This window comes from Kogia breviceps, chromosome 1 (assembly GCF_026419965.1).
Source record: "Kogia breviceps isolate mKogBre1 chromosome 1, mKogBre1 haplotype 1, whole genome shotgun sequence".
Lineage (NCBI taxonomy): Eukaryota > Metazoa > Chordata > Mammalia > Artiodactyla > Physeteridae > Kogia > Kogia breviceps.
The window spans coordinates 121,187,695-121,215,284 of record NC_081310.1 but is presented as its reverse complement, the minus strand read 5'-3'; the positions used below and the strand labels follow the sequence as shown (position 1 = coordinate 121,215,284).

The 27,590-nt window shown below is 38.0% G+C and overlaps 1 protein-coding gene across 3 annotated transcripts in view; it reads left to right on the top strand.

Annotated features, from left to right (window-relative positions):
- The first annotated feature begins 204 nt into the window (after positions 1 to 204).
- BTBD8 (BTB domain containing 8) overlaps positions 205 to 27,590 on the top strand; it is a 98,310-nt gene continuing 70,924 nt past the window's right edge. Inside the window, exons 1-4 of one of the 3 annotated variants that reach the window (XM_067042629.1) lie at positions 205 to 571; positions 6,083 to 6,277; positions 14,825 to 15,075; positions 22,745 to 22,862. In XM_067042629.1, the coding sequence (XP_066898730.1) occupies positions 423 to 571; positions 6,083 to 6,277; positions 14,825 to 15,075; positions 22,745 to 22,862 (713 nt within the window). In that variant the 5' untranslated portion in view covers positions 205 to 422. The remainder of the gene's footprint in view (positions 572 to 6,082; positions 6,278 to 14,824; positions 15,076 to 22,744; positions 22,863 to 27,590) is intronic. The other 2 variants (XM_067042636.1, XM_067042619.1) reach the window with 2 other exon arrangements.

The window sequence follows — 27,590 nt, the reverse complement described above, 5'->3', positions numbered from 1 at the left end:
AAGGCTGCACTGGTTGATTTGAACTCAGTTCTCAAAACATTTATTTAAATGACTGGTTAGCACCAACTGGAAAGCAGAGGGACAGGGATAAAGCGCAGACCTGGTTAGCTCCGCAGAACAGTTAACTCCCTGGGCAGCGCTGCGCGGAGCGCCTGCTGGAGGAGTTAAACAGAGCTACTACGCCTGCGCACACTCTCCCGGGTCACGTGCCGGCGCGGGCCGGGTCTCCGAGATTCTCGGGGACTGAGGTTCGGCAGCCATAAGGGACCGTCAACAAACAGACTAGAGTCGTGAGCCTTTTCCTTTAGGGGGCGGATTCAGGTAGGAGCAGAGCTTTCGGTATGAAACGCCCGTTTCTTCCAGAGGCGGAGAAGTGAGACCCTGTACTGGGCCTGCGGGGCGCCGCCCTACCTTTGTGGAACATGGCCCGCTGTGGGGAGGATAGCGTGGCTCCCGTGGTACTTCTGGAGTCCCCTGGAGTTTGCAGTAAGGGCTTGAAAAGGAAGGGGCCCAGTGAGCGGCGCCGGCTGAAGGCGATGGTGTCGGAGCAGCTCAGCCAGGATCTGCTCAGGTAGGAGGAGGCGGGAACTCAGGCTGCTTCAGTCCTTAAGGCGCCCACCTCCGTACCAGAAACTGTGGCTCCTCGGTTTCTCCATCCCTCCCTGCTTTGTCCTCCTCACCTCAGGCCACTGCAGGAGGCTCACCTGTCTCCTCACTACAAAGCGGGTTCTTTCGCCCTATATAACCAATCCAGAGCACCTCGGAGACCACGTACCAGATTCAAGAAGAAAACCAAAATTACCATCATTGTTCTGTGCAGCACCAGTTTATGTCAAAATACTCTAACACGGGTAGGCTTAAGTCTTGAAAGACTCGCTAATGTCGGGGTGGATACAGGTTTCGTGGTCTTGAAACTTACACAACTTTTTATAAGCTCAAACAGTTCTAAGAAAAATGATACAATTAGGTAGAAGAGTATATATTTATTTTTTTAAAAAATTTTTGAGTATCTATTTAGAATGAGTAAAAATGGATCAGATTACTGGAGCGTTGGAAGTCTCTTTCTTCTGAGCTCTCTTTAAAGGATTTAGTAGAAATGCTTTCGTGGAAATACTTCCTGATCGCAACCTGGCTTCCCCTCTCCCCCTAGAATACAGCCCGCAGCAACTCCCAGCAATTCCCAGTTCCCATGAGGACTCTAGAAAATGGAGAGTTGTTGTGAAGCTTAACTCAGGCTATAGTGAATCCAGGAACGTCATCTCAGTTTATAAAGAAAATGAAGCTTAGAAATATTCCCTAGCTAGTTTCCATTTCCACCAAAACATTGACTCTTGAACTTTAGTGTGCATCAGAATCACCTGGAGAGCTTAGATTTACTGAGACCCAGACCTTAATTCTGATACAGTTGGTCTGGGATGGGGCTTGAGATTTTTGCATTTCTAGCAAGGTCCCAGGTGATGCTGCTGGCCTGGGTCACACTTTGAGAACTATTGAACTAGTGTAAATGTAATTACTATTAATAACAGTTGTGCAGCATTCTACATTTTAAAAGTGCTTACTGTTGCCCATACTTAAGGCTCCACCAGTTATAAACTAAACTTTATAAAGCAAAAAAATTTCCTTTTAATTTGGGCCTGACTATGAGAGATTCTGCCTTGTCTCCACCACTGGGGGAATTGATGTACAACATTTTTAAAAAATGAGAGTGAAGTTCTGTTTCTAGGATGAATCTCTAAGGATGAGGTACTCCTCTTCAGTGGCTCTATTCTTTTGGCTGTATTGTGAGCCTTGAAGTGTCATGAATTTAAAGAAGATAATACATCTAATTTATATAAAGAAAATGAGGTCATAAGTATAGCAGGTGAACAATTTATCCTCATCCTAGCAGCAATTAAAGGATAGGATCCTGAAGTTCCAAGTTCTTGTTACAAGCAAAAGTGTTTTTTTTTTTTAAACAATTAAAACAATCATATACTCACCCAGCCACCTTGAATGCTATGCCAAAGTAATCTTTAAGCACAGCAATATCATTGTTTTATTCTACAAATATTAATAAAGTAGCTAGCACCTACCATATACCTAGCACTGTACTAGGTTCTGAAAATCAGAGATTAATAAGACATGACTTTGGTGTTGTGCTTGCACTCTACTGAGAAAGGTAATAGCCAAAGAGAGATAATGGGGACTGAGGTGATTTGGGGGAGGCTTTATAGGTGATGTTTGAGTGATCTCTTGGGGATTGATTACAAATTGATTAGATAGAGATTAGGAAGGGAGAAGTAAGAGAGTGAACAAGGGGAATGGCTTTTACAAAGGCATGGAGATTTGGAAGAGCTTCATTTATTTTGGGAAAGCAAGTTGTATTGAATTTCTTCAAACAGCAAGGAACAGAGACTCCTCTGCGTTACCTGAGGCAATAGGATATATGAAGAAGTGAGAAAAAATAGGAAACAGCTTCAGTAGTCAAAAAGCCAGCTCTGGTGTAGAATTGGAAAGTTGCTTGGGATATGACAACAATTGTACAATAAAACCTCATTGAAATATGGACCATTGTTCAAGACAATTGTAATAAAAATTCTTATTGCCATCCTACTATTAGCTAGACACTGGGCTGACATGCAGTGTTTTATTTACTCCCCTGTGAGGTAAATCTTGTTGTTATTCCCATTTAACAGATAAGGAAACAGCCTTAGAGAAGAGGTGGTGGAGTCAGAGTAAGAACCTTGGCAGTCTGGCTCCAGGGACATTAAAGTGACTTGCCCAAGGTCTCATGACCAGAGTATGGACCCAGTCAGTCTACCTTCCCTAAAGTACGGTAGTTATGCAAAATGATCTTCCAGTAACTTTGTTCCTTCATTTCTGCTTCTCTCCTTACCCATTCCTTTTTTATACTCTACCTTGGATTTTCTTTGAAACTCTCTTAAGAGTGTGATCAGTTGGCTCTTGATTATTATAGAACATCTCTGCTAGAGTTTACTTGTTTAACTACCACATTGGCTAATGGTTAACCTTGCCTCAGTCTGTTGTCCATTCAGATGTGAGTAAGAGCATTAGGGACATGTGGTACAATTTGGTAGGTTTATTTGGAAGGGGATTGTGGGTATCAATGTAGATGAGGGTGAATGGGTAAACTAAGACTAGACCATAGAGACTCTTCAGTGAAGAATTTGGAATGTATTCTGGAGGCAGTGGAGAATCATTGATGTTTTTTAAATAGAGGATGAACATAATTAGATCTTGAATTGAGTAAAGAAATTGGGGGAAAAAAGGAAACCAACTAGGAGATTTTGTAATAGTCAAGGGATACATAATGGCAGTGAAAACGGACAAGGTGAAAGGGATTCCTGTGTGCAATTCATGGGCTTGGTGACTGATTACACGTGGAAACACAGGGAAAGAGAAGCATAAAAGATGGTGCTAATTCTTAGGACATTTGAAAGGGAGGAGTATAGTGAATGTTCAGGAAGCCATATCCAGGAGAATTGAAAATATGTCTGGAGTTTAAGAGGGAAGTTGGCATAGCAGATGTAGTTCAATGGCTGGTGGCATCACCAGCACCCAGTTGTCTAAGCTAAATATGAGAGAGATCCTAGGTTAGTCCCTTCCCTTCACCTTCTACTTCCAGTCACCAACTCCTGCCAGTCTATTACCTAAATATATTTTAAATTAATCCTGTATTTTCTATCACCATTGATTCTCTCCTGGCTCACACCCTCTACATCATTCATTTGTGTTAAGCAGTAGTTTTTTTCCCCTTCATTCTCATTTTCCCGTAATTCCCCTTCTACACAACTAACAGGAGATATTCTGAAAAATAAAATTGCCCATGTTTGAACTATTTGATCATTCCCCTTCAACTGTAAGATACAGTTAAGCTCTTTGTCTCTTATTCATCTTTATCCCTGCAGCTTAATCTGCCACTTCTTATCCCCTCAATACTCTGCTGACCAATTTGTAGCTCCACACTCAACACAAACCTCTGTAAGGAGCATGGAGGCAGGAGCTCCCCCCTACCTTGCCTTGCTTCCTTGACCAAGTCTTACTCAATCTTTAAAATTCCTTTTGGTTTTCCTTTTCTCTATAAGATCATCTCTTATGTCTGTCCCTGAAAAAAATTTACTAGTTTGTCCTACTGAATATATCACACGCCTTAATTTTCAGGCCTGGTCTCCATACTCTTCTAAAAACTCCTTGAGGGAAGTTACTATGCTTTAGTCCCCTTTATGTCCCCAGTGCTTCGTACATGGTACATGCTCAATAAATTTTTAGTGAGAATTGGGTTTATTCAGTAGTCTAAAATGCTTTAGATAGGTGAATACAATAGGTGACAGAGAAATAAAATGGAAAGAAGCTGGGCCTTGACACCACTGAGCCTTTGCTCCAGCCTATCCTTCCTCTAGAGTTTATTATTAGATGAGCCAATAAAACCCTCCTTAATGTTTAAGCAGGTCCGAGTCAGATATTGTTACTTGTAACCGATAACAAGATATGCTTATAACTGATACAGGTAGTTTTATAAAATAAAAAGCACTGTATTTTCACATTAACATTTTTAAAAACATTAACTTTTTTTTATTGATGAATACTCATGAGCATCTATTATGAACAAGGCAGATTCCCTAGTGACAGTTGTATGGCTACCAGCTGCAATGCTTGTTTATTCACTTGGGGAGAAGTGGGGGATGGGAAAGAGGAATAAATGGTGTATTTGTATTGTACAATTTGAGTTTTTATTAATGTTTGGGAGACCAATACATTCTTGCATAACTTTAACAATTGCTTATGAAAATAATTTATTGATTAAAATATTGACTAAAATGTATCTATTTGCTCATTGTTTCCAAGGTTCTGAAAGCTTTGTACTCTGAAGCATTTGTTTTGTTTAGGGTAAAATACAGCCAAATCCAAAAAAACAGATATTGAGCTCTTGCTATCTAATGAAGGCAAAGTTTTTGCCTTTGGAGAGTTACATTGTTTGAATATAATATATTTTAGTTATATTAAAATAATATAATTTTATTATTATAAAAATAATAATGATACAGTGACAGAAGTGCTGTAATAGAGGTATGTACGGAGGGATCAGAGGAAGGAGCCATTAACTGGGTCTTGGGGGAGAGAGTGTCAGTGGCAACATTCTAAGCTTTCACTGTAATGGATATCTTTATTCATACTTGGACCTCCTGTAGTGTACTAGTGTGATTGCAAGTTATATCCTGCAATACAGAAGTCCTCTGAGAATACATAACTTGCTGATGATAATGTTATACTATATGAAGTATTATTTAATATTTACAGAGCAGAAGTATATAGTTACCACACAGAAAAAACATTGTGACAGTTTCTATTATGATACTGATTTCTGTTCTTCTATCATTTTACACGTGAGCTTTACCATAACTATGTCTGCACATTAGTAAAGGGATTTGAATGGACTTTCCTCGAGTCCATCGTTTTAATAATAGATTAGAGCGTAGTTCTATTTTTTTGTGAGGTGGGCAGTGGAAAAGGGCTTAAATGTCACATTCTTGACAGCCAAGCCTGCATTTCAGACTTGGTATTTAACAATAGTCAAAGTGCAGTGTACCAGTTTCTAGACTGGATTGTCTATTATTGCATGTGGTTTGCTGGTGGTGTTGACTGTTTACTTTTTTTGCTTCAGTTTTAGTAAGATTTTTAAAAATTGATTCAATAGTCAACAATCACATTACTTTGTGTTCTCTTTCCAAAATAAATCTAAAGTACATACATTATAAAGGAAAATCAACATAAGTAGCAGAAGATAAATTTTATTGGTAGAAGGAATTAAAAGGAAAAGATATTTTTTGAAAAAATAGTCTTACTCTTTTAGTGTAATTACCTTTGTTTTCATTATAAATTTTAGAAAATTGCCTGCTAAACCAATGTTAGAAAATGTTCTTTGGATGAACTGAGAATAAACTCATTTTCATACTAACTTTATTTTGTTATCTCTGTATTTTTCGTTTATGTGTTATTTTTAAAGCTTATTTTATAAAAATGGGCATATTATATATTTCTAAGCATCACTAATTAAACTGTGGTTCCTTTTTATTCCTTATAGGCTTCTAAGAGAAGAAGTCCATACAGATGTTACTTTCTCTATAGGTTGTACTTTGTTCAAAGCACACAAAGCAGTCCTTTTAGCAAGGGTTCCTGATTTCTATTTTCATACTGTTGGACATACAAATAACTTAACAAATCATGAACCTGTTGCTGTGGAGAACTTTGAAGCTTCAGAATTTAGAATATTTTTACAGTAAGTGCTTTCTTCATCTTTTTTTCTCTTATATTTAAATCTAGTATGTAATTGCTTATTTTTTAAACATATGTGTGTTTTTATTTCATGTATTTTCATATCTATTTTATAACCTTCTAACTTAAATTCCATATTATCTTAGTAATTAGTGTTAGTAGAGACTAAGTATTAGTATTAGAGTCTTAGAGGCTTAGTATTAGGAGAGGCTAATTTCTGCTTGAGATTGATCCTGAGAGAGGAGAAATATATCTGCTTTAGAGAACTGTCTATTCACATCCTTTGTCCATTTTTCAATTGGATTATTTGTCTTTATATCATTGAGTCATAGGAGATCTTTATGTATTCTGGATATTAGGCTCTTATCAGACGTATGATCTGCAAACATTTTCTCCCAATCAGTGGGTTGTCTTCACTTTCTCGATGGTGTCATTTATAACACAAAAGTTTTAGATTTTTAATGTAGCCTCATTTATCTAATTTTCTTTTGTCATTTGTACTCCTGCTGTTGTAGGTAAGAAGCCATTGCCTATTCTAGGGTCACAAAGAGTTATTCTTATACTTTCTTCTATGAATTTTTTGGGTTTATGCTTTTAACTCTTACATTTAGGTTTGTGATCCATTTTGAGTTAATTTTTGTGTATAATGTAAGGAAGGGGACCAACTTTATTCTTTTGTGTGTGAATATCTAGTTGTCCCAGTACTATTTTTGGAGAGACTATTCTTTCTCCATTGGATTGTCTGTACAGCCTTGTTGAAAATCAGTTGCCCATTGCTATGGATTGAATCGTTTCCCTTGAAAATTCATGTGTTGAAGCTCTACTCCCTAATGTGATGGTATTTGGAGATTGTGCCTTTGGGAAGTAAATTAGCTTTAGATGGGACCTCATGATAGGAATAGTGCCCTTATAAGAAGAGACACCAGAGAGCTCGTTCTCTCTCTTTCTCTTTCTCCGCCATGTGAGGGTACAGTGAGAAGGTGACTGACTGCAAGCCACGAAAAGAATTCTCACCAGAATCCCACCATGGTGGCATCTGATCTTGACGTCCAGCCTCCAGAACTGTAAGAAATAAAATTCTGTTGTTTAAGCCACCAGTCTATGATTTTTGTTGTTGTGGCAGCCCAAGCTGACTAATACACACATAAACGTTAGGGTTTATTTCCGGTCTCTAAATTCTTTTCCACTGGTCTGTATGTCTGTCCTTAATACCAGTGCCAATTATCATTTTAACTTTTATGAGAAATCAGAGTAGGATTTTTGTGTTTTTATGTCCTGAATCCTAGGTATTTTTTAGATACTAGTCTTTTAGTTATTTGCTGACATACTTTTTGCCTATAATCAAAATCATGTTGACTTTAATGTTGAAAATTCTTTTTGGATAATTAAACTTTAAGTATATTTGTGTGATTTGGTGTGTTTTTCTTCATTTTATGCTCTGACAGTTGCTTGAATGATCTGTTTTTATTATTTCAGAGTTTCTTATATGAAGCTCCAATAAGCCTAAACAGAAAAATGGGTAATCTTGGCTTCCTCTGTTTGTAAGAACAGTATGACATACTATAATTTAAACAGATACTTCAAGTGCAATTTAGAAAATCATTATCATTTTCCAGTATAGATCATAATAGGTTCATCACTGAGTTCCAACCATCAATTTTAAAATATACACTTTTGTTTTTCTAGTAGGTGGTGTAGTGGCTTTGTTGTAGAGTATGCTCTGTGGTCAAGCCAGGTCTACCACTTCTAACTGAGTGAACTTGGGCTGATCACTTACATTAGTTTCCTCACCTGAAAAATGGACATAATACCTACCTCATAGCGTTGTTGTGAGAGTTAAATTAGATGCTTATGAAGCACTTAGCACAGTGACCTGAGATATAGTAAGCACTGAATACATTATAAGTATTATTCATAGTAGTAGCCCTTTGATATTATATATTTCTCCAGCTATTGAGTGTATGTTTAGAAAAAGATGCTTGGGAAAAGTCAAATTTTTGTATATTAGAGAAAGAGAAATTACATTAATGTTATCCTTTATTTGTTGTCTTTAAAAGTGTTAGAAAAAAGATTGAATGAGAGACAGTATGGTAGAGTGGAGGAAGCACTGGACTTGGCAACAAGACAGAGATATGCCTTCTGGCTGTGCATTACCTTGTTTTATGATTTCTTTGAGCCTCACTTTTCTCATATTTAGAAGAAGGACGTTGGAGTAAATGGCTTTGTGCTTCCTAGCACTTCACAATCCTCTATTTTAAGCACTTAATCACATTCTGTTTTGTGTTAGGTTAGTGAAGTATGTCTGCGGATGTGAGCATTCCCAGTGGTATCTCATCAGTGTCTTGTGTATAGAAAGTGCTTGTGATATACCTCCCCCTTTTTTAAAAGGCAGATTATATTGAAATTTCTCTGTGTTAGTATAGAGCATAAGGAGAGGATTATAATGTGGAGTATAGAGATTAACATTTTTTAGTAAAAATTCTGATAACATAGATTTAAAAATTTTTATTGTATGAAATGCAGTCCTTATAAGTATCTTTAACACACATCCTTCTCTTTAAATAAGCAATAAAGATTTTGAAGTGTTCTGTCATATTGTTACTTATGTAGGGTCCTTTGCTATGCACTTAAGTTAGAGTAGTAAGTACAGTCTTTGAAGAAATTTTTTATGGACCGTGTCTTCAGATATGGCTCAGATGATTGGCACTGGAAAGTAGTTCCTGCTTTATGACCTCATGATTAAAATTCAATAAAAATCTTTGATTTCCTAAGACTTACCACATTATAGTTGTGTGTGCATGTTTGTGTGTGTGTGTAAAGGAAAGAAAAAAGGGAAGACCTTTAAATTTTCAATTTAACATCAATAACTGGGAAATGCTAGTATAAAATGTCAATCAAGTAAACACATAGAACAGCAGCACAGTATAAAAGATTCCGTTTCCCCTACAGCTTTCTCAGGTGGTGGCTATTTTCTCTCCCACATCCGTTACACTAGTAGGGCTGAAGTGGGTGGAATAGGTGTCTTGTAATATTAACTATATATATATGTAACTTGGCATCTGGGGCCTCACTAACTGGGGAGAGACTGCCCCTTCCAGAGGTAGCTAATTCCCTGAGCATGCCTTTGATATGCAAACCAAGTAATCCTGAATCCATTCCTACACCCACCTCTTCTGTCTGTTTCTTATACTCTAGAAGGCAACACTCTTCTTCCCTAATCATCCCGGAGCCAGGTACCAGACAACTAAAGACCACCCTTAGAGCCCAGAGCCCCCTCTCCCCCAAATTACTCAAACTATTTAATCCTAAACTTGCTCAGCTGCTTACCTTGCCTCACCCATTCCTTCCCACAAAAACCACTTTTGCCTATGCTTTGCCCTCCCTGTTTTGTCTCTAAGTAGACCCTGTTGCTTCCCCATGTGGCCCTACCTGGCATGGTATTCCCCGTTCCTCTTGTGAACTGTAAGTTGTAAACTGTCTATTCAGTGCTAATCATCTCCTGATCAGTTGGCCTCACCATACCTGAATAAACCTAAATTCCCAGGTAACTTTTTTTTTTTGCCACGTGGCTTGCAGGATTTTAGTTCCCCAAACAGGGATTGAACCTAGGCCACAGCAGTGAAAGCCCAGAATCCTAACCAGTAGGCTACCAGGGAACTCCCCCCAGGTACATTTTAAAACACTTGTGAACTTCATTACTGCCTCTAGACCTTTCTCCCTCCCTTCTTCTTAAACCCCCTATCTTTGAGTCTCATTTTACCAATCTGTACCACTGGTCAGTCATCCGTAGACCCCTCCAGGTCAGTCCTCTTCATTCCTCAAATAAATTGACTATTGTCAGTTTCTCTAATAACTTAATTCTTGGTAATTGCAATTGCCATACCCATTAGCAGTCACTTTCCACTCTCTCCTCCCCCCACTTCCTGGCAACCAATAATCTACTTTCTGTCATTATGGTTTTGCCTGTTCTGGGCATTTCATGTAAATGGATTTTTATAGTATATGGCCTTTTATGTGTGGGTTTTTAAACTGGGTGTGATGTTTTCAAGGTTCATCCATGTTGTGTTGTTTATCAATACTTCGTTCCTTTTTATGGCTGAATATTTCATTGTGTGATGGAGCAAGGGTTGCCAATACCATTCCCAGGTTTGATGATTCACTAGGAGGACTCATAGGACTCGGCATATAGTTATACTCTAGCCTCTGATTTATTACAAAGGAAACAAAGGGAAAAGGTACATGGGGTGAAATCCACGGGAAACAAGACACAAGATTCCAAGGGTCCTCTCCCAGTGGAGCCACACAGGCCATGTTTAATTTTCCTACAATGAGTTATGACAACAATTCTGTAATGTTGCCAACCAGGGGGGCTCATTACAGGTTCAATGCCCAGAGTTTTTACCGGGAGTTGGTCTCCTGCCTGATGCGTACCCATATTCCAGACTCCTAGAAGGAAAGCATGTGTTCAGCATAAACCGTATTATTTGTATAAACAATGCACACGCTAACAATAGCTGAGCCACCCTTGTCATTTAGAGAATGCTAGGAACACTGTTGAAATAATATTCCCAGATACCAGCCAAGGACAACTCTTACAATCAAGTCTTTCAAGAGATAGCAGTCCCACCTATGTTAACTCTTTTCTGAACATATGGATATAAATTGTGTTTATGCATTTATCAGTTGATATACATTTCAGTTCTGACTTTTTGGCTGTTACAAATAATTCTACTACAAACATTCATGTACAATTTTTTGTGTGAACATATGCTTTCACTTCTCTTGTGTTATGTACCTTGGAGTCGAATTGCTGGGTCATGTGTTAAACGTTTTGAGGAACTGCCAGACTCTTCCAAACTGGCTACACCCTTTTACATTCCTACCAGCATGTATGAGGATTCCAGTTTCCCTGTGTTCTTGACAACACTTGTTATTATGTCTTTTTGATTATAGGTACCCTAGTGGGTATGAAGCAGTAACTCATTGTAGTTTTGATTTGCATTCTTCTGATGGACAGTGATATCAAATATCTTTTCATGTGCATATTGGTTATTTGTATATCTTCTTTGGAGAACTATCTGTTTGCATTTTTTGCACATTTTGAAATAGGGTTATTTGTCTTTACACTATTGAGTTTTGGAAATTCTTTATATAGTCTAGATACAAGTCTCTTATCAGATATATTATTTGCAAACATTTCTCCCATTTTGTGGGTTGTCTTTTAACTTTCTTGATGGTGTCCTTGAAAGCACAAAAGTTTTTAATCTCTATGACTTCCATTTTATTTTTTCTTCTATAACTTGTGCTTTTAGTGTCATATCTAAGAAACCATTGCCTAATCCAAGGTCACAATTACATTTAGAGCTTTGACCTATTTTGAGTTAATTTTTGTATACAGTGTGAGGCTAGGGTCCAACTTTGTTCTTTCACATTTGGATATCTAGTAGTCCCAGTACCTTTTTTTTTTGGATAGGTAAGAAGTGGATTTATTTAGAGAGATACACAGATACATTCTGTATACAGAATGTGGTCTGTCTCAAAAGGCGAGAGTGGCCCTGGGAGGAACACAGTCCGCAGACAGAGTGTGGGCCATCTCAGAAGGCGAGAGGACCAGCACTGTTTTTTGAAGAGACTTTTCTTTTCCCATTGGATTGTCTGAATACCTGTAAAGGAAAAACACCCTCCTGTGTGTCTCCTTTACTCTTAATACTCTGCTCATTGAGTACTTTATTTCTGACACTTGTGGTCACCAAATTTGCAGGAGTTTTTCCCCACACCAAGTAATTCTGAGGTTCTCCAGATGCCAGCTGGGTATCCTACAGATTTAACTCAGTTCTGACACTATTTACCTGGAGATTGTTACCTGTTTCTCAGGTTGTTACCTGTGCTTCTGATCATCTTGCTATCAATGCAGATTCCTATGACCCCTTCCTCAGGTTCAATTAATCTGCTAGAGCAGCTCACAGGACTTAGGAAAACATTTTACTTACCATGTTACTGATTTATTATAAAAGGAAAAAATTCAGGAACAGCCAGATAGAAGTGATGCATAGGGCAAGGGATGTGGGAAGGAGCTTCCAAGCCCTCTCTGGGTTCACTACTCTCCCAGCACCTCCATGTGTCCACCAACCCAGAGGCTCACTGAAACCCATCTTTTAGGGTTTTCATGCAGGCTTCATTACATAGACATGATTGTTTAAATCATTGACTGTTGGTGATTAATTCAACCTTTCCCCTCTCCAGAGGTGGAGGGGAGAGCTGAAAGTTCCAACCTTCAAAGCACTTGGTTGGTTCTCCAGGCAACCAGCCCCCATTTTTAGGAGCTTTCTAAAAGTCACCAACTTCACTAATGTAAACTCTGGTGTGGTTGAAAGGGGCTTGCTATGAATAACAAAATACATTCATTTCACCTTTATCTTTCTGGAGCTATTTCAGGACCTGGGAACAAAACTTAAGTACTATAATAAAAGATGTTCTGTGGCTTTTACATAGGAAGTTAGAAGGGTTTTAGAAGCTACGTGCTGGGAATAGTGGATAAAGACCAAATATATAGTTCATATTATAAATCACAATATCACAACACCCCTGTTGAAAATCAGTTGTCTATAAATCTATGTTCTAGACACTCAGTTCTATTCCACTGATCTATATGTCTATCCTTATACCAGTACCACACAGTATTGATGGCTATAGCTTTGTAGGAAGCTTAGAATTCAGAAAGTGTGAATCTTCCAACTTGGTTCTGTGTGAAGATTGTTTTGGCTATTCTGGCATTTCTATTTGACTTTGAAGGTTGACTTGTCAATTTCTGCAGAAAACTAGCTGAATTTTGATAGGTGTTAAACTGAATCTGCAGATTAATTCAGAGAGTATTGCCATTTTTACAATATTAAATCATCTGGAATGTGTTTCCATTTATTTAATTGCTTTCAGCATTGTTTTGTAGCTTTCAGAATAAGTCTTGCACTTTTTGTGAAATACATTCCTAAGTATTTTATTTTCTTGATGCTGTTGTAAATTGAATTATATTCTAATTTCATTTTAGATTGTTATTGCTAGTGATTTTTGCATATGGATCTTGTACTTTGCAACCTTGCAGAACTTGTTTAACAAATAGTTTTTGGGTGAATTTCCAAGGATTTTCTATACACATGTTTGCCATTTGTAAATGAAGATAGCTTTACTTATTCCTTTCCAATCCAGCTTATTTCTTTTTCTTGCTTAATTGCCCTGGCTAGAATCTCCAGTTAAATGTTGAATAGAAGTGGTAAGAGCAGACAGACATCCTTGCTGATCTTAGGAAGAAAGCTTTCAGTCTTATTTACCATTAATTCTGATGTTAGCTGTGAGTTTTTCATAGATCTCCTTTATCAGGTTGAGGATGTTTCCCTCTCTGTATTGCTGGTTTGCTGACTGTTTTATTATGACAGGGTGTTGGATTTTGTCAAATGCTTTTTTTTTTTTTTGCATCAACTAAGATGATCATGTAGTTTTTGTCCTATTGATACAGTGTCTTAGTCCATTTGGTCTGCTATAACAAGACACTGCAGACCGGGTGGCTTATAAACCACAGAAATCTATTTCTTATAATTCTGGATGCTGGAAATCCAAGATCAGAGTGCCAGCATGGTAGGGTTCTGGTGAAGGCCCTATTTTTAGGTTGCAGACTGCTGACTTCTCATTGTTCCCTCACATGGTAGAAGAAAGTGAGGGATTTCTTTGGAGCCACTTTTAATAAGGGCACTAATCCCATTCATGAGGGCTCCACCTCATCATCTCCCAAAGGCTCCACCTGCTAATATCACATTGGGAATTAGATTTCAACATATGATTTTAGGGGATACAAACATTCAGGCTATAGCATATGGTATATAATATTGATTTTCATCTGTTTAACTGCCCTTGAATTCCTGAAATAAAGCCCGGTTGGTCATGATGTATAATTCTTTTTATATGTTGCTGGATTCACTTTACTATTATTTTGTTGAAGACTTTTTCTCTGTATTAGTAAGGAATATTGGTCTGTAGTTTTCTCTTCTTGTGATGTCTTTGTCTGCTTTTGTGTCAGGATAATACTGGCTTCACATAATGAATTGGGAAGTGTTCCGTCTTATATTTTTTGGAAAAGTTTGTGAAGGATTGGCATTAATTCTTCTTTAAACATTTGGTAGAGTTCAGCAGTGAAGCCACCTGGTCCTGTGTTTTTCTTTGTGAGAAGTTTTTGATTACTAATTCAATCTCTTGTTTTTTGTCTATTCAGATACTCTGTTTCTTCTTAAATCAAGTTTGGTAGTGTGTATCCTTCCTAGGAATTGTCTATTTCATTTAGGTTATATAATTTGTTGGCATTATATATTCCTTTTTAACATTAAAATTTTTTATAGACTACTTTTCAAACTTTCTGTTATTTTAGATTGATCTTTCCTCTAGTTAGTCCAGATTAGAAAGGTTTTAAAACTATATAGCCGTTATCTATGAGAGCAGCACACTGGAAAACTAGCTTTTAAGAATCACTGACATTTTTATTAATATTTTACATTTTGTCTTTTAGGATTGTATACTCATCAAACAGAAACATAAAAAACTATGAAGAGGAAATTCTCAGGAAAAAGATACTGGAGAGTGGAGTACCACAAAAGAAATGTGACTTCAGTGTTGGAAAGTGTACTGACAATGATGGAAGATCATCTGTAGGTAAAAGGTCATCTGATCATTCTTTTCTGAAGCATGAAATTCCAGAAGATAACAACAAAGAGGACATTCCAGAAGATAACAACAAAGAGGACAATTTAATTTCCACTGGTGAGGTATTTTTTGTGGATTTTTATAAAATTTTGTAGCCATGAAAGTAATTGTGTTCTGATACAATTAGAGAAAAATATACTTCAAAAGTCAGCTCTACTGATCACTTTTTATAAGTAAATGAAATAAAAGTAAATGAAAGTCAGTATAATAAAAATAAATGAAAGTAAATAATTTATGGGAAAATGGAAATAATAATATGGTCAACTCCCAGTTTTCCTAAATAATTAGAGATGGGGTTATTATTAAAAAATACACACATAATTCATAATTTTCCTTTTAAGCCTCATATATTGTCATCCTTATTCTAATCTACACCAATAAAAGCTTTAGCAGACTATAGAATCAATTCTGTTATAACACAATATATGCGTTCCTTAAAAAACACCATGCAACACAAAAATCACCAATACATTTGGTCATGACACAAAATCACTGAAACTTTTGTCGTGACACATTTTTAAAAGATAGGAACCTAATAAAAATGGTTAGCATAGTTTTACCCATGTTAAATGGTTCAGAAGTGCATAAGTACTACAATAAACGTGGCATTTGACCTTGAAAAAGACCTCTAGTTTGTTTGTGTAAGTGGGTGTCAGAAGGGTTGCAGCTTGTGAATTATTGTGAATTGGTGGAAGGAGGATGTTAAGGATATAGATATATATATAGTAGATATTCTAACAGGAAACTCGAGACCCCTGGATCAGAGAACAGACTGTTTGTTACTTACAGAGCATCTCAGCACCACTTCCCAACCCTCAGTCCCCACGAGGCTATGTGGTGAGGGCCTGATGTTACCTGTCCTGCACGTGCAGTGGGATTGCACCATAGGAGGGGAACACCAACATTATGAGACTTTTACAGGCTGCTGGCAGATCTGCCCATCCTCCTCTGCAGAGAGAGAGAGACACCTTTACTTTGGAAGGTAACTAAATCTTCTCTGGTTAGGATAAGGTAGCTTCAGTACCCTAGAGTGTAAGGAAATGGTTTTGAGGGGAGGGTAGTCTCTGAATCTTTCTGGAGCATCACATTACCTCTGACTTCTAAGACACGTTTGAGGAGAGGAGAGAAGATGGCGGAAGAGTAAGACGCGGAGATCACCTTCCTTCCCACAGATACATCAGAAATACATCTACACGTGGAACTGCTCCTATAAGACATGTTTGTTGTTTAACCATCCTTTATCCAAATTTGCCAGTGCTCTCCTCAGAAAGGCCAGACCATACAGAAGCACAAAAATATTCATAGAAAATGGTCTCCCAGAAGTTGCTACCTGAAATCAGATAGAAGTTTGTAACACCAGAAATGGGTAGGTGTGGGTGAACTGAGGTGTCTGGTAGATGTTTTAGGTGTTTGTGTATGTTTTGTGTATTCTTACAGGGCTGAGTTCAGCTTGGTGCAGTTCTTTGCATTGACCTAGTGTTTCTCATGGATTAGCTTCCACCTAAGAGGGAAAAATCAAGAGCATAGTGTCAGAGAAGACAAAGGAAGTTTCAAGGAGGGTGGCATTGACAGTATGCAGTCCTGCAAAGGAGTTAATAAGATGTGGACAAGCAAGTGTAAGATGTGGACAAGCAAGTGTCTGGTAAACCAGTCAACACGGAGGTTTCCATGGAGTGATGGAGAAAGTAGATGAAGGCAAAGGGTTGAGGGGTAAATGAACTCTATTCACTTATACTCAAATCTTGTTTGGCCACTTTAATAGGCTGCTGTGGGACCATGCAGAGCTCTAGACTATAGGCAGGAAAAATGGGTATCAAATACCACCTCTGCCAACTGCTCTAACTATGTGGCCTTGGGAAAGTCCCTTACACTCTCTGAGTCTTAGAGTCCTCATCTATAAAATCAGTCTGTAACCACTTACTTCTTAGGACTGAGACTAAATGAGATAATTTAAAAGTATGAATAGATCTACCTCAAGCCTAGAACAGGCATGCATGCAAGTATTCATTCATTCACCGTAATGAGATATGGTGAACATATATAAAAGAAGTCTAACTAAGCTTAAATCAGTTTGTTTTTACTGTTGTTGCACTAAACACCGTAATAAAACTCTTTAGTTAACAGATACTTTCAAATACATCCAATTCTACTATAACACTTGTTTTCAAAACGTGAGTTTGATCCAACACAATTGACATATTAGGGAACAATTTGAGCATAATGGGGCTTTTTCCTTTCCTTCCCTCTTGGCTACTCCTCAGTCTCCTTCACTGGAACTTCCTCTTTCTGCCCCTTAAATAATTGGTATTCTCTAATTTTTTTTTTTTTTTAGCTTCGTATCTAACCACTGACTAGACATATCTGTCTAAATATACCTTAAATATCTCAAAATTTAACTTGTGTCAAACTGACCTAATCATCCGCTTTCTCAGCCTGCTCTTTTCTTAAATACTGTATCAGTGTGAATTATATTACCATCTTTCTCCTCAGTTACTCTTTTACCCTTCATTCGATTCATGATCATGTCTGTTGATTTGTCTCCTAAATATTCTTAAATACTTCTCTTCTTTACCCTCCTGCCATTTCTTTATTTTAGGAATTTGCTATTTTCCTTGAGAATTTGAGCCCCAGCTGGTCACCAGGCCTCTTGATGTGCCAACCTCCATCTCTATTGTACAGAACAACGTCCATCAATTGCAAGTGTGGTCATGGCACTTCCCTTATTAAAATCCTGCAGTAGTCTCACACAGCCTTAATATAAATCCCAGCTTCTTTCCTGTGGTGCAAGGGGATGTTGGGAACTGATTGCTGCCTAGAACGCTGCTGCCTTCTGTCTTCACAACCCCTCATACCCCCTGAGCTCTAATCTTACTGACTTACTTGGCATTTCCTCCTAAGGAAGTATATTTTGCCACTTGTGTTCTTTTGCACTTGCTGTTTATTCCTGAAATGCTATTCTAATCATTACATTGAGTATCAACTTTGTGCGAGTTTTGAAGATTTGATAGTGAACAAAACAGATAGTGTTCCTATTTTGCAGTTTAGTAGGAGGTACAGTCAGGTAAGTTACGTACCAAGTGCGATAAGGACACAGATAGGGCACATGTAACCTAGGCTTAGGCCTTCAGAGAAGGCTACATGGAGGGAGTGATATCTGAATTGAATCCTGAAGGAAAAAGCAGAAGTTAACCAGGCATAATGAGTTTAAGAAAGAAGTGTTCCAAGCAAAGGAAACAACATGCATGGAGGCAAAGAGAACCAGGCACATAGCAAATTTGGAAAACCAGAAATGGTTTGTTGTGAGTGTAGGGTAGAGTAGGGGACAGGAATGGTCAAAGTAAGGGATGAACCTGGATATATAAGCAAAAGCCAGATAATGAAAGCCTTCAAGGATGACTTTATAGTCTGTGGTCCGAACTAGGATTCTTCTGAGAGAGTGAAAGATGAAAAATTTATAGCTGTTGATAATAGTAAGGGGGCAAGAGGGGCAAGAGGCATTAACTGGACTGCCCCAGGCAAACCAAAAGATGTGGTCACCTTACTCATAAGCTATTTTAAGGAGTTTAGGTGGTACTATTTTGCAGGCTTAAGGAGTATGAACAGAGAAAATTTAAGGTAGAGTGGAATGATGACTTCAGGTTGTGGAACAGTTTTGGGTTTCTGCGATTGTGTTTTTGTTTTTGTTTTTCTAGGTACCACTTCTGACACCAAATGTGTCTGGTTTTTTCCACACACCAACCAATTCTCCTAGCACCAAATGGGCATCCAACAGTTCAATTCTGACAGTTAACTATCCAGAATTAGCACAGACCCCACAGGTTAAGGACTTAGTCCTACAATATTGCCCCCACTTCAACACAAGTGGAGTGCTTAGGCTACTGTAGGGGAGAAAAGAGTTCCTTCTACCCTCTTAGGTTTTGTGACTGGCCTACAAATTAAACTAAAATAAGACAGATTAACAGACAGGGGAAAAATGGTTTTTTATTACTTTTCTTTTTAATACTTTCTTTTGTACCAGGAGTTTCACAAAGAAAGGAGATGCAAGAAGGTGGCCGGATGATTGAGGCTTATATATCATCTTAGGCTAAACGAAAAAAAGGACTTTTGGGCTACTAGGTGGTGGAGGCAAGTTATGGGAAGGTGAGGGGAGACAATGTATTGTGAATAAGGATTGTCTTGTTATGCAAATAAGAGTCAAGTGATGAGAATAGTAAGGAGATATCTTTACAAATGGAAATTTCCTTTACAAAAGGGAAAATTTGTTCTTTATTTTTAGGCAGTTAGGGGGATGTAAATAGCTTTTCTGCATCTGCTCCTTCTCAAGTACCTTTAGCTCAAAATAATCCTCATGCCAAAGTGGCATGTTTTGGGGCGACATATTCTGGCGCTTTTTACTACCCAGGCTTGTGCCCAGTGACTACAAAGTCAGGAGTTCCCATGACCATCCTCCTCCAAGGTTCAATAATTTGCTAGAATGACTCACAGAACTCAGGAACACATTTATGTTTACCTGTTTATCATAAAAGATATAATTTAGGAACAGCCAAATGGAAAAGATGCATAGGGCGAGGTATGGGGTGGGGTGAGCAAGGACAGTATACAGAACAAATTCCATGCGCCCTCAGGGTGCGCCATCTTTCTGTTACCAAGTTCAAGCTCGCTCTGCTCGCCGTATGACAGGCCAATAAATCAGAGATGAGGTGTTGAGGCAAGGAATATGACTTTATTCGGAAAGCTGGCAGACCGGGAAGATGGCAGACTAAAGTCTCAAAATAACCGTCTTATCAGGGTTTGGATGCCAGTTTCTTTTATACCACAGAGAGGGGGAGGAGATAAGGAAGTAAAGTAAAAAGGCCATAAGTTTTGCAAATATCCCCTGGAATGGCCAGCCTCAGAGAGGGTATGTGTTAATTTCTTCTTTCTTGCAGCCATCTACAGGTGGACAGGGTCCGGATGTTTCCCTGATCAAAGGCACTTTGGTTTAACATTCAGGCAGAGGGGCAGGGTTCCCTGAGGCAGGCCATTATGTATAGACAGTATCCTTTTAGTGAACAAAAGCAGTGGGAAGCAAGGGTTAAAGTAAAAGAAACAGATCCAATATGTAGTCAGATTTGGTTCTTCCCTGTTATATTTCCAACAACTCAGTGTGTTCACCAGCCCAGTAGCTCCCTGAATCTTATTGTTCAAGAATTTTTGTAATTCAATCTATAGCCCCCTTTCCCTCCCTAGAGATGTGGGGGAGCACTGAAAGTTCCCATTCTTTAATCAGATATTTGTCCTTTCTGGTGACCAGCCCCCATCCTGAAGCTATTTAGGAACCCTACCCTGAATCACCTCATTAGCATAAACTCAAGTAAGACATTCCTATAATTTAGGAAATTTCAAGAGTTTTAAGCTCTGTGCCAGGAATGGGGGAGAAAGACCAAATATATATTTTTATTATACCACACTGTGATATATCAAGTTCAGGAGGCTATTTGAGTACATAATTGGGAGTTGAGATAGGTAATCATCTATCAGATTAACTTGGTTTTCTTTTGAAAAGTTTCTAGATTTTCCCTTTGTGTCAAAAATTACACTCTGAAAAAAAAAATTATACTCTGATCTTTGAATCATCGAAATGAAGACTATTCCTTCTGAACATCTCCCACTAATTAATGTGCTTTAAGTCTTCTATAGGAATATCTGGAAGTGGTAGGATCTGCCTCCTTCCCCTGCTTTCTTCCGTTTGGAGTTTTATGTTTTTTCTTCAAAAATCTTTTTATGTAGTATTTGATACATTAATTTATTCAACAAATATTTATTGAGGATCTATGTGTTAGGACTATTCTAGGTCTAAGGGATACTTCAATGACTAAAGTGGACTTCCAGTTCTTTTGGAACTTTGATTCCAGTTAGAGAAGGTATGGTGGGGGTGGAGATAGAAAATAATGTAGTAAATAAGTTAGAAGGTGACATAGAAAAAATATAGAAAAAATAGGACAGAGGAAGGAGGATTGGGAGTGCTAGTGATGGGAGTTGCAATTTTAAATGGGTGGTCAGAGTCAGCCTTGATTAAAAGGTGATGTTTAAACAAAGATTTGAATCCAGTAAGGAAGTTAGCCAAGTGGATATCTGGGAGATGAGTGTTCAAGGCAAAAGAAATGGCAGTAGAAATATCCTAACATGGGAACATAACTTGCCATTTGGAGGAATGAGAGAGTTCAGTTTGGAAATAAGCAAAAGAGTAGACAGTGAGATTAGAGAGGAAGTGGGGAGCCAGACGTGGGGCTTGATAAGCCATTGTAAGACTTTGGCTTTTACTCTAAAAAAATGGAGAGAACCATATTGTTCTGAACAGGGATAGTGATGCCAAAAACTTGGCCTCTGTGCACCAGTGCCGAATCAAATCTTGGAGACAGAGTTTTGGGTGAAGTAGAAAAGAATAGCTTTATTGCTTTGCCAGGCAAAGGGGGACACAGCAGGCTCCTGCCCCTCAAAAACTATGTGTCCCAACCTGGGAAGATTTGATGAGAGTTTTAATAGCAAGCGTTCAAGGGTGAGGTTGCTGATAAGATTAGGGTGTGTGCAGGGCCTGCACTCCTTTAATCTGGCTTCAGGTGGTCTCCATATAAGCTTCTGTGGTTCTTGAGGCTATCAAACTGTGACCTTCTCTCTGGATTGAGGATTGCTTCATCTTCCATTTATTGGGAGTTTCAGTTCTATAAGGAGCTCAAAAGATATTGTTCCTGCTCCAAGACTGCATCGTTGTTTCTTGGCTGCTCAGTGCTTGTCTCTGCATCCCCACCCTTAAGATCATTAATTACTGAGACCTGTTCAAGGGCAAGCATTGCAGCTAGGCCTAGATCACAAAATGGCTTAGGCCAAAATGGGTTCTCTTGTGTCAAGAAAGCCATTCATGGTTCTTTTTCTCTGGGGAACCCCCTAACTTACCTGTTTACAGTGGTAGCAGTGGAGATATTGAGTAGTGGTTGGATTCTGGATTTCTTTTGATAGTAGAGTCAGTATTGGCATTCTGGTTTATAAATGTATACATTTGTAAATTGGTTAGTGGGAATATGTTCCTGGTGATCCATCCTCACCAGGTGTACTAACAAAAATTTCTGAACTGACAAAGCTATAGTATACAATTTAGTATTTTTCTTTTTTATATATTTGTACATGTTTTATATTTCACTTCCCACTGCCTAAAGTGTGAATCTTTTGAAGTAGCGATAGTTCTTATTTGTTTTCTATACCTCTCCATACTATGTACAGTACTAAACTCATAGTAAGTGTCCTATAAATCCCATTGATTTTAGATGAAATTCTATTGGTTCACAGATTATCCTAACCATAAATCAATGAACAGGAACAGGAAAAAATTAAGTGGTGAAAAAGAATATCAAAATTGGGAAATTATCTAACTTTCTAAGTCAGATGTTCATGAAGTGGCTTCAGTTTTGGTATATATTTTTGTAACAATATTACCTATGTTTATATTTAAAGGTATATCTATATTTAAATATAAATAGAAATATATATTTCAGAGCAGAAAGAATAGATGATTTTAAAGTTTCATTTACTTTGAATTTACCACTTAAATGTTTCAGTCACTGTTACTCTCTTTCAGTAGCTAATTGAGATAACTGTGGAAAAACATTTTGCTAGTATTAGAATACAAAATTTTGGAATATATATACTATTAAAGAAACTATTTTTTTAGTCTTGTTTTTCTCTTTTAAAGATATTTATGACTTGGAACCTGCATCTGAATTAGGAGAAGATTTATTGAAGCTTTATGTGAAACAGTGTTGCCCAGATATTGATATTTATGTTGATGGAAAAAGTTTTAAAGCTCACAGGTAAATAGGCATGTGATTAATTTGGTGTCTTGGTTGTGACAGTAAAGTGTAAAAAGGTAGCTGTCTTTTTCTAGCACGGTGGTTTTCAAGCTGATTCACATAGGCTACAGGGGTTCCATGGTGATGCCTCAGGAGGTCTCTGACAGGGGAGGAGTTTGGATATTAGGCAGGATTTTCTATCTGCACATTCACACATGCACAGGTGACCCTACCCAGACATGTGCACATGCTCAGCTAGAGAAGATCTGTGCTGTGCATTGGGCATGAACCGAAGATTTTATTAGAAGAAAATATACTGTTGCCTAAAATAGGTTTGAAAGCCACTGTCACAGAAAATGTAATTAAATGAAATTTTTAATTTCACAGGCACTATGGTATTGAAAATTATTTCTACATAAATGACATGTATTTTCTCTGAATTCATTCTGGCTCAAAGTCCTTGATTCAAAATAACCGATTCTCCTGAATAGCATGTATTAGGAGGTTTAATATTTCAGTGTACTTTTTAAAAATCATTATTCTGCTGTAGAGTTGGGTTGCTTAGACATTCTAGGCTTTTAGAGTTTAAATTAAAGCCTGCTGCCTGTTTTGGTTAGACTCTTTTTTTGGTAAGTAACTAAAATCTGCTTAAAGAAAGAAAAGATGTTAATAAAAATACAGGGTTTTTTCTTGGAACTCAAGGGAAAGAGGTACAGCTGGCCTCATAACAGACTAGAATTGGAACCAGAAAGCTGAGGAACCCAGAGTTCTCCTCCCTATCTCTTTGTGTTTCAAACAGAATGTTAAGTTATCCTGGTGCTGCAGAAGAGGAAGAACCAGACTATTTTTGCAGATGCAAGAAGCAGTCTTGTAGGTTCAAGGGTACACAGCCCTTAATGAAATTAGCAGTGAGTTTAGAATACAGAAATCCACCAAGCCAAATAGTAGTGATGTTTGTACTCTCAGAAATCATACTGGTTTTGCCAGTTAACTGACTGTAGTACATTTCTAAACTCTAGGATTGCCAGTTTCCATTAGACTACCATTCAGAATTTGAACTTTTCTTTCTGGGAACATATGTTTTGTAAATATATATACACATTTTCCTATTTTTTATGAAATCTGCATTATGTATAGTAAAGTACAGAGTGTGATACAGATTTATTCATATATTTTCCATATCATGGCTATGTATTTCTCATATTTGGGAATATACAAATTCCCAAGTGGGGTGTGTGTGCACACGCATGCCTTTCTTTTTGGTTGGGGTAGGGGGACAGCACAATTTTATTTTTAAAATTAATTTACTTTGATTTTATTTTGTGCCAGATTTTTCTTGAAACCATATGGGCATCCTAGCAAATTTCTACCTGTGGAGCCCTAAGGCTATTGTTGTCATACAGGGAAAGCAGGACGCTGTGACGATTTGCAGTATGTCCTCAAACAGTGTCTGTATTTGGCTTCTCCCTGTGTACTGCCTGACAGTGGACTGTTTAAGACCTGGATCTAGAATATTAGGTTTGTATTTTAGGACAGCTCTTGCCCACATTTCTGGCTTATTTTGTTCACCTAGCAATAAAAAATAAATTTATATTAACTAGAAAGGCAATTTCCTAAGAATGTGTTTCAGGAAGATCTGGCTTAAGTTTTCTTGCTTTGTTGTTAGTGCCCTTATGTGAGTTAAAATGGCAAATTTTTTTTTTGGTGGTATGCGGGCCTCTCACTGTTGTGGCCTCTCCCGTTGCGGAGCACAGGCTCCGGACGCGCAGGCTCAGCGGCCATGGCTCACGGGCCCAGCCGCTCTGCGGCATGTGGGATCTTCCCGGACAGGGACACGAACCCTCGTCCTCTGCATCGGCAGGCGGGCTCTCAACCACTGCGCCACCAGGGAAGCCCTAAAATGTTAAATTTTAAATCCCAAGGTTACCTTCCTATTCCAAACTTAAACATCTCTTTATTTGTACATATTTACTTTATTATTCAGTTCAAAGAATATTATGTCAGTAGTTCAGAAAACACAGGCATACCTCGTTTTCCTTTACTGCACTTCGCAGATAATTGCGTTTTTTACAAATTGAAAGTTTGTGGCAGTTCTGCATCGGGCAAGTCTGTCAGCACCATTTTTCCCCCAGAAGCATTGGCTCACTTCATGTCTCTATGTCACGTTTTAGTATTTCTCACAATATTGCAGACTTTTTCATTATTATAATATTTGTTATGGTGTTCTGTGATCAGTGATCTTTGATGTTACTACTACAACTCACTGAAGGTTCAGATGATGGTTAACATTTTTCAGCAATAAAATATTTTTAAATTAAGGTATATACATAATGCTGTTGCACACTTACTAGACTACAGTATAGTGTAAACGTGACTTTTATATGCACTAGGAAACCAAAAGATTAGTGTGACTTGCTTTATTGTGGTGGTCTGGAACTGAACCCTCAATATCTCCAATGTATGCTTGTATCATGTAATACAATCTAAAGCCCAGTAACAGAACTTTCTGAATTATTTCTTGTTCTAGATAATCAATGTCAGCATTTATCCTAGTGGTATGACTAAAAATCCATTTGTAAAATGACTGCTTTAATTATATGTACTCATATATTTAATGATCAATGCAAGTACTCACAAAGACCAGGATTTATGGGCAGAATTACATTCAATTTAGGTCTCAAATTTTAGAACAGTTTAGTTTGCTAGTTTAATGTCCAAACTGGTATGGTAAAGAGATAGTTTCTTTTACTGAGTCACTGTCTTTCTCTTATGCTCAAGCTCCTTCTTCAAAAACATCCCTGGTATCCCAGTTCTTCCAAGATTATGTCTCCAGTTGCTAGTTGCTCTGTCCAGCCTTTCCCTTGATCTGCAGCCCAATACCTGGAGCCCTTTATGTGCTACAAGACAACAATCACTTGCTGTGGTGGTACAGCTAAGCCAAAGAAGTCATTTATAACTGATTAGTTAAGAGTATGTGGGGCTTCCCTGGTGGCGCAGTGGTTGAGAATCCGCCTGCTGATGCAGGGGTCATGGGTTCGTGCCCCGGTCTGGGAAGATCCCACATGCCGCGGAGCGGCTGGGCCCGTGAGCCATGGCCGCTGAGCCTGCGCGTCCGGAGCCTGTGCTCCGCAACGGAAGAGGCCACGACAGTGAGAGGCCCGTGTACCACAAAAAAAAAAAAAAAAAAAAAAAGAGTATGTGGACTATGTATGGAGCCTGTCTGCCTGGGTTTGAATTCCAGCTCTACCATCTTTAGCTGTATGAATTTGGAGAAGCCATTTAACCATTCTGTGTTTCAGCATCCTCATCAACAATGGAGATTATAATAATACTCATCTTATAGGGTTATTGTGAGTATTAAATTACTAAAAGCATTTAAGGTACTTTGAACAGTGCCTGGCGCATAGTAAGTACCATGTAAGTGTTCGCTGTCATCATCCAGGTAATAGGCCTTTGATACGAGATTTTGTGTGGATGGTAGCAACAGTCTGTATGTCCTTTACTTATGGGGGACAAAGAGAGAAAGGTGATTTGAATCAATTGCATTTCTCCCCAATCCAAGGAGGAAAGGGATAGCAGTAGGCCTCCAGGGAAAGTCACATTTACTACACCGTTCTGCCTCTACACAGGCCTTTCCCTCTCCAAAGCATAACTTCTCCACTTCCCACATCTTTGTCCTTGCTTATCTACAGTACTTCTGCTCAAAGAAGAAACAAAGAGAGCTCTTTTTATTTGGCGGGAAAGAGGTTATAATAAAAGGACCCATTAGAGTTCATGGATCCCGTTTGTTAATTATGTTACTATTCTGAGTATTGCTTCCTGGAGTACTGCAACACATTACTCCTGTTGTGGATCTCTGTAACATTACGTTCTTTCCTGAATTGCTGTCAATCACCAGATGAATAACATCTGTATATTGGGCATTTCTCTCTACTTTTATTTCCTCCTGTCATCTTTAGCCTACCTCTAAGTACCTACCTTATCCACTCCACTACTGATCTCCCATTTTATAGTGTTAATTATTATTCTAATGTTTTCTGAGTGAAATTGAATCTTCTATATTTTTAAACTAATTTATTTGTTGTACTTCAGTATTCCATAATTAAGATTCTCTTGTGCTGCTTTATTGAAAAAGCAGGGCAGTGATTCCTAATTTTAGCTTTGTAACACCTATGATCCTATATCCCTGACAGAATACCTTTTTTTTTTTTCAGTGCCTGATATTATAACATCAGACATTCATTCATGGGGTTAAAATGCTGTCAGATCTCCCTTTAAAATGTAGATTTCTCTGAATATTTAGTAAATCAGCACTGAGTCAGGAGATCAATGTCCTAGTCTGTGCCATATGACTAATTAGGTATATATTCTTGAGTCCATCAGCTGAAAACTTTTTCAGAAGTATACAGTTTAGTAATTCAGAAGTCAGTCTTTCTGGGTTTAGATTCTAATTGTACCATTTAATAATTATTGAGAAGTTACTTAATCTCTCCAAGTCTCAAATTCTTTATCTGTAAAAGAAATAATGATAGTAATTGTAGCATAGGATGGCTGTGAGGATTGAATCCGATAATGTACATAAAGCACTTAGCATAATTCTGTGGCACATTGGGAAGCATTCAGAAAATATTAGTTGATATAAGTATATATTAGATATCTGGGAGGGAGGCACATTGTTGCCTTTTCTACCTTATCTTAGAGTGGAGGTTGGCAAACTATGACCCAACCCAAAGCTGGTCAGTGGCTGCT